The sequence below is a fragment of the Zingiber officinale genome, chromosome 9B (genome assembly GCF_018446385.1).
Source record: "Zingiber officinale cultivar Zhangliang chromosome 9B, Zo_v1.1, whole genome shotgun sequence".
Classification (NCBI taxonomy): Eukaryota; Viridiplantae; Streptophyta; class Magnoliopsida; order Zingiberales; family Zingiberaceae; genus Zingiber; species Zingiber officinale.
The window spans coordinates 47,041,791-47,049,850 of record NC_056003.1 but is presented as its reverse complement, the minus strand read 5'-3'; the positions used below and the strand labels follow the sequence as shown (position 1 = coordinate 47,049,850).

General features: G+C 41.6%; 1 protein-coding gene across 1 annotated transcript; it reads left to right on the top strand.

Moving 5' to 3' along the window:
* The first annotated feature begins 5,907 nt into the window (after positions 1 to 5,907).
* LOC122022989 (patatin-like protein 3) lies at positions 5,908 to 7,833 on the top strand. Its single transcript, XM_042581094.1, has 3 exons — positions 5,908 to 6,138; positions 6,227 to 6,463; positions 7,615 to 7,833. The coding sequence occupies exons 1-3, from the start codon at positions 5,908 to 5,910 to the stop codon at positions 7,831 to 7,833; spliced, it is 687 nt and encodes a 228-aa protein (XP_042437028.1).
* Positions 7,834 to 8,060: the final 227 nt, after the last annotated feature.

Sequence of the window (8,060 nt, the reverse complement as noted above, 5' to 3'; positions counted from 1 at the left end):
ACCTCCACCTCTTAACGTAAAAGGAGTTAGGAGCTTTTTAAGGCATGCTGGCATTTCATCAAGGATTTCTCAAAAATTTCCAAGCCACTAACTAACCTGTTGATTAAAGATGCTGAATTTTGTTTTGATGATGATTGCAATGAGGAGTTTAAGAAAATAAAGAGTGCTCTCATCTCAGCTCCCGTAATTCAAGCTTTAGACTAGGAGCTCCCATTCGAAATCATGTGCGACGCCAGTGACTTTGCAGTAGGTGCAGTTTTAGGACAAAGAAAGGACAAAGTACTGCATGCAATCCACTATGCGAGCAAGACATTGGATGCAGCCCAAATGAATTATTCTATCACTGAAAAGGAATTGTTGGCCATAGTGTTTGCAATCGACAAGTTCAGGTCCTATCTAGTGGGTTCAAAAGTGATAGTGTATTTTGATCATGCTGCCATAAGATATTTGCTTAATAAGAAAGATGTCAAACCTCGTTTGATCAGGTGGATCTTGCTTCTTCAGGAATTTAATCTGAAAATTAGAGACAAAAAAAATGGCTGAAAATATTATGGCCGATCATCTATCCTGAGTATGGCCAAATGGGCAAAAAGACGTGGATTTTGATCCGCCCATAAATGATGTTTTCCCTGACGAGCATTTGTTGGCAGTAAATTTTGATAGAGTTCCTTGGTATACGGATTTTGTTAACTATCTTACAAGTGGAGTACTTTCCCCAAAATTTACCTGGCAGCAGAAGAAAAAGTTTTTCTCAAACGTCAAACATTACATATGGGATGGACCACTACTTTTTAGGAACTGCGTAGATACAATCTACCGAAGGTGTGTGCCGGAAGACAAAATCAAGGACATTTTATTTCACTATCACTCATCATCTTACATTAAACATTTGGGTGTGTCAAAAATAGCTGTAAAAATTTTACAAGCAGGATTCTTTTGGCCAAGTCTATTCAAAGACACGAAGAATTTTGTGCAGTCCTGCGACCAATGTCAGAAGACCGGGAACATTACTAGAAGAAATGAGATGCCACTAAATTGTACCCTTGAAGTAGAACTGTTCGATGTATGGGGAGTAAACTTTATGAGACCCTTTCCTTCATCATGTGGAAACAATTATATTTTGGTGGCAGTGGACTATGTGTCGAAATGGGTAGAAGTCATAGCTTCTCCTACCAGTGACGCCAAAACAGTAATTAAATTGTTTAAAAAGGTGATTTTTCCGCGGTTCAGTGTACCTAGGGTAGTTATTAGCGACGGGGGTTCGCACTTCATTAAAAGACAGTTTGAAAATTTGCTAAAGAAATACGGAGTTAGCCACAAAGTAACAACACCCTACCATCCCCAGACCAATGGACAAGCGGAGATTTCCAACCGGGAGATCAAAGCAATATTAGAAAAGACAGCGTCCAATTCCCGTAAATACTAGTCATTGAAATTGGATGATGTTTTATGGTCGTACCGTACTGCTTTCAAGACTCCAATTGGTATGACCTCATTCCGACTTATATATGGAAAGTCGTGTCATCTTCCAGTAGAATTAGAACACAAGACTTACTGGGCGATAAAGCAGCTTAACATGGACTTGAAGTTAGCAGGAGACAGAAGGAAACTCCAATTAAATGAGCTTGATGAGTTGAGGATGGACACCTACTAACATGCCAAATCCTACAAAGAGAAAACAAAGAGATGACATGATCAACATATCATGCGGAGAGAATTTAAGGAAGGAGACTCAGTGCTGCTGTTTAATTCAAGATTGAAATTTTTTCTTGGAAAGTTAAAATCAAGATGGATAGGACCATTCCAAGTCAAGAAGGTTTACCTGTTTGGAGTTGTTGACATTTGGAGCGAGGAGCGTGGATAATTTAAAGTAAATGGGCAGCGTTTAAAAAAATACCTCCATGATGTGCCGGCAGAGGAAAATATGCTGATAAACTTCTCAGATCTGCGCCCACCTGAATGAGTTAAAATGGGGTCGAGCTAAAGACCTAAAACAAGCGCTTCTTGGGAGACAACCCAAGGGTTTTCTTTCATTTTAGTTCATCATTCCTTTTGTCGTTTTATTTCTCTAGTAAGTTTAAGTTGAGTACTTTTATTATTTCTTTTGGGTTTTCGTTTTCAGGATGTGCAGAGCCTCCACGAATTGGCCATGAGCGTTTCATGGGCGTGGAGACGTCAGAAGAACCGAAATGGCGAAAGATGAGTCACCGTGTGCTTAAAGGAGTCGGTCGTGTGACCACATACAACCGTGCGAAGCCGACAGAGAGGCAAAGGTCACTGACCGTGCAACCTTGCACGACCATGTGGCCAATGCAGAGAGGAGAAAGGCACGGCCCATACCAATTGGCACGACCGTCAAAGGCCACCAGTGGGAAAAAAGACACAGACCGTGCCAATCGGCACAACCGTGCGATCAAGGCAGAAAGGAAGGAGTTGGCCATACTAATTAACACGGCCGTGCAACTTTGGCCGAGTGGAGAAGTGAGGAGGTTGTGCCAATTGGCACGGCCGTACAAAATCACCATCCTACACGACCCAACCCAAACCCCTCCTTTATTAGGGCACGGGAGTGCGGAGGCTTGCACGCCCGTGTCGCCACCTTCTCCCTTTTCCCCATACTTCCTTTTTCTCCTCCTTTCCTCCAACTTCCCAAGGTGCTACCACTCTTTCCCCACATTCATCTCACTCCAATCTATCATTCATGATGTCAAACTTCGTAAAAAGGAACTCTCATCAAAGGAAAGGAAAAGAAGTGTTGGTCGTCTCAAACGAGGAGTATGCACGCTTCGAAGGTATATCGAACAACTTTGACATTACTTTCTCTAATGAAGATCAATTGCATCACTATCATTCTTTATCTAAATGTTCTATTTTGAGCACTAGGTTTATGGACCGAGAAACCTTAAAACTATTGGGGTTTGGAAATGATATTGATTAGTTGCTTGATAGAATAGGTTGGACTAGCATAATGGCCCCAAGGTACCCAACTTATCCTCGTATTGTCTTGAAAAATTTAAGCTCCATTACTATTGACAATGTTCAAGGAGGAGGGAAATTAAAATTTCGTTTATTTAATGATAAATATGAATGGAGTCTTGAGGATTTTAATATATGCTATGATCTGCCTAGGGATGAAACTTACATAATCCTACTTGCTTTTGAAAAATCGAATTTATGGGAGCAAATTAGTAGAGAGTCTTGCTTTAATCCACATGTTTCTAGTGGTGGTAGTATCATAAATCCAATTTTTTGATATGTCCATATGATGATGAGGAACACGATATTTGGAAGGGGTGGTAAAGATGGAATTATAAGACTTTCAGACTTATATTGTTTATGGGGAATGGTAGAAAATGTGCCTATTAACTCATGATATTTCTTTTTGAAGCACTTGGTAAAATTAGAGAAAATTTCCTCCCCTACCCTCATTGTTTTAGGTGGATTGCTTACTCATATTACAGTAGTGTTAGGCTATGATCTGATTGGTCTTGAAATGATTGAAGATGTTTCTTGAATGGATTTAAATTTTTATTTAACCACTCATTTGATTCGTCAAGAAGAATATGAGTATAGTCTTATGATTAAAGATAGTTTTCCCCTTAGATTGCCCAAGTGTGTGGCAGGTAAGTGCCTATCACCGGGAACATTAGGAACTTAATTGTATGACGACTTAACTAGGACAGAGAATTGAAACTTGAAGAGTTTGAGCTACTTATTGCTCCGAGCACAAAGAACTTATGCTTAGGTCATACTTAGGTAACTCCACAATCATGCTTATCAATGAAACTAGTTGATAGATTTAGGCGAATGCACTAGGGATTATGAAACACTGCTAGGCGCTCATGAACATAGTTTGTAGCGTTTTGCTTGAGGACAAGCAAATGTTCAAGTCTGGGGGTGTGATGTGCATAAATATTATGATAGTTTATGCATGTTTTTAACGCACATTCATTTACTTTATACGTACATATTCTATGTACGATCGCCTCTTTTATCATGTACTCATCATATATACTCTTTTATTCGGATATCTGCTTTTTGTTTGATTTTGTGTTGATAGGGATAACTTTCGGAGCAAAAACGTCGATTGTCAACGCACCGGAACCAACTAGAGAACACGACCATGCAACCTCGCATGACTATGTGGCCAAACAGGAGAAGGAAAGTGCACGACCGTGCAACTTTGCACGGCCGTGCGACCAACCCAGAGGCAAATCAGTACATGGTCGTGCATACTTGCACGACCATGCCCCCCATGACTGAAGCCAAGCAGTACACGGCTGTGCAATCCTGCATGACCGTGAAACCTCACACGGCCATGTGGCCAAACAGGAGAAGGAAAGTGCATGACCATGCAACTTTGCACGGCCGTGCGACCAACCCAGAGGCAGATCAGTACATGGTCGTGCATACTTGCACGACCGTGCCCCCCATGATCGAAGCCAAGCAGTACACGACCGTGCAATCCTGTATGGTCGTGTCCCCAGAGTCGAGCCCCAGGTTCACATGGTCGTGCCAATTGGCATGGGCATGCAGCACAGCCAGAGACAAGAAAGGGCACGACCGTGCCGCCGCAGTCGCACCCTAGCTTATAAAAGGGTTTTAACCCTTTTCCTCATGAGGGGAGAGCTGGGAAGCGAGCCGTCAGGGAGAGAATCGACTTGGTGCCATTCTACGCCATCCAGGACATCTGTCCACACTACAACAAAAACCCTCATAGACATCGGTGGAACAACAACGGTTTTAAGCAAAAACCGATGTCTTTGAGTATTTTACACCGGTTTTTCCAAAAACCGGTGTCTATGAGCGCAGATTTTCGCTCATAGACATCGATTTTTTTATGTGATGTCTATGAGCGCCTTTTTTTTCGTTAATAGACATCGATTTTAACAGCGGTTTTTAAAATCCGGTGTTAATAAACCAAAATAAAATATTTTAATTTTCCCACTTGCCAAAATTTGCAACACTATGAAGTTTCCTCCAAACCTAAACCTATATCCCGCCCGACCATCTCTCTGCCTAAACCTAAATCTAAACCTCCGACCATCTCTCTCAACCTCATCTCCCTCTTCCCCTTCCTAGATCGACGCCCCTTCCTCTCCCGATCAGGATCAAGACACGATGCCCTTCCTCCGACCATCTCCTCCAACTCCTCCGTTTGGGTGAGAAGAGGAAGCCTTCTTCGCATTTTAGTATGTTTTTTTTCCACAACACTTGTTTTTATATTCCACAGTCGACTTAGCTCTCCTTCTTGCCTTCCCAAATCCGTCGGGTTTCTCCTTCCCGATCGCCATGTCCTCCTCCCTCCTCCTCCTCCTTTCTCTCTTCTTCCTTTCCTCCCTCTCCGCGGCGGTGACTGCCCAATTGTCGGCCTTGCCGTCCAACAGCTCCACTGTCTACGACATCCTCCAGGAGTACAACCTCCCTCCCGGCATCCTCCCCGACACCGTCAAGTCTTTCTCCGTCGCTTCCAACGGCTACTTCGTCATCGATCTCTACGGAGAGTGCTACGTCGACTTCGAGTACGTCGTCTACTACGCCCCGCGCGTGTCTGGCTTCCTCGGCTACGACTCCGTCTCCAACCTCGAGGGTATCCAGATCCGGAGCTATCTCATCTGGTACAGCATCAGCTACATCAAGGTCGACCTCCCCTACTCCGATTTCGTCTACATCCAGTTCGGCTAGGTCACTCGCAAGCTCGGCATTGACCAGTTCCAGCACATACACTCTTGCAGAGGGAATCTCTCTCTATTTCAGCGCGCCAAGAAGGTTGTCCGTTTAGCGTTCGAGGTAATGCCACTGTGTAGTTTATGCGTTTACAATCAATTTACTTTAGTCCATGAGTCAGAGAGACTTTCCAAGTAGCAAATTCTGGAGTCGAACAAGGATTTCGAGTCGTATAATCCGATGGACTACCGTCAATTTCTGGTGATCTCGATTGGGACTGGAGCACATAAACAAACGGAGAGGTACAGTGCCCGAGAGAGCGCTCGATGGGGATTGCTTGAGTGGTTGTGGAACAGAGGAAAATCGCCACTCGTCCAAATTTTCAGGGAGGCGACCTCGGACATGGTGGATATCTATGCTTCAGTCGTTTTCCAAGCACTGAAAAGTGAGGGCAACTACCTTCGCATACAGGTAATTAATCGACTGATTCTCCGTATAGCTGCATGCGCTAAGTCGATCGATTTTAACTGAAGATATTGTACGATTGATTGAATGGCAGGATGATACCTTGACTGGCACTGCGGCTTCGGTGGATAATTCAACAAAGTGGAACTTAAGAAATTTAGTTCGGATTGGGGAGAATCTGCTGGAGAAGCCGGCGACGCGGGTGAACTTGGAGACTGGGCAATCGGTGCCGGTGGTGGATGGGGAGGGAGGAACAATGTCGAACAAGGAACGACTTGTTAAATTTGCCAAGACATTGTCAGATGAAAGGAAGCTTAGGCAAGAAAACTTGGTTTCATCTGCATGATAGTTGTGTGCTCAATATTGATCACCAAGCATCATCAGTAATAAATTCTGTCCATGCAATAGCATTTATATTGTGAAAAAAATGTACTGTCAATTTCTTCATTGTTTTCTCTCAATTTTTTGCTCTTAATTCTCTTTGTAACCGCAACATCGTCTCATTAGGACCATAAAAATCGCACCTTCCGCTGGGAAATTGGTAAAGGTTGCGCCTTTTGTGTTCTCCATAGAAGTAAATTACGATGGCTACTACTTATTAACTCTTTTTAATGTTTTCATAGATATGGAATAGATATGGAATTCCATAGGTTGTAATAGATTTATTAATTAACCCTTTATTTTTTGCAAGTATGTCTATGATGGGGAATTTTGTTATTGGTTATATATTGAACCATTTTTTTTCATTTCAGAATATTTTTGTTCCCCAACTTTGAGCAAGTCATGTGAAAGAAAGAATCATACTGCCCTTTTTTACAAGAATTTTTGTAAGAAAGCAGTTGCAATCAACATGAGTTGTAAATTTTACATATACTGCTTTATGCATTTCATTATACACTCTAGTCGGTGAACTTCAATTTGTCCATGGAGTATGTAAGTTTGTCATGCACTATTCATTCCCTTGGAAAAATGCTTGAAATTAACAGAATTTAATCTCTATCGTACATAATTTCCATTCAGGATGACAACAGATATAACTCAAGTAGAGGTGCACATTTAAATCTCAAACATGCAGAAAAAGCTCGCATATTGGTTAACAAGATTCCAGGTATGATTTGCACAACCTTGATAAATTTAATTTTAGGTAAAATAATGGCATGTAGCCATGAGGTAAGGAATGTATCCGATCCACCTGGTGAAATAGGTTTGCTTTTTGAGTAATTATGATGATTTTATTTTTTGTCTCCCTTTTACATATTTAACATACACTTGGTACTTGGACACTTTACAGTGGCTGCTTGTGACTTGTTGATTATTTTTTACGTTTATGTGCCTTATCTGACGATTCTCATGACTTGCCTTGAAACAAGGTAGTAGTAAATTCTATAATTGTGTGAGTGTAGCTGATGGGTAACTTTTGATTACAAAATGTGTATTATAACCAAGTTAATTGTTGATCTTTGTTGGTGTTCGTTTGAACAGATTATTTATGTGGAAGCATGTGAGAGTGGCAGTATCTTTGAAGGTTTAATGCCAGAAGACCTTAATGTATATGTGACAACAACATCCAATGTTGTTGAAAGCAGCTGGGGAACCTACTGTCCTGGGATGGATCCTCCACCACCACCGGAATATATGACTTGCCTTGGTGACTTGTACAGCGTTGCATGGATGGAAGACAGGTTTGAGTTTTATACCTAAACAAGTCATATCTGTTGTCAAGTTCAAAAGGTCTAAACATTTTATTGCATTTGATTTATTTTTTTTCATGTTAATGGACTGACATTAGATTGTTTGGTTCCGCTAAGGATTTTTTTTTAAAATGTATTTCCTTCTTCAGTGATTTTGTTTCTTTTGAGATGAAACAACAAAGAGGCACTGAAGTACAACAAATTGGATTAGATCATCGAATCCAAGTTCAATTGTTG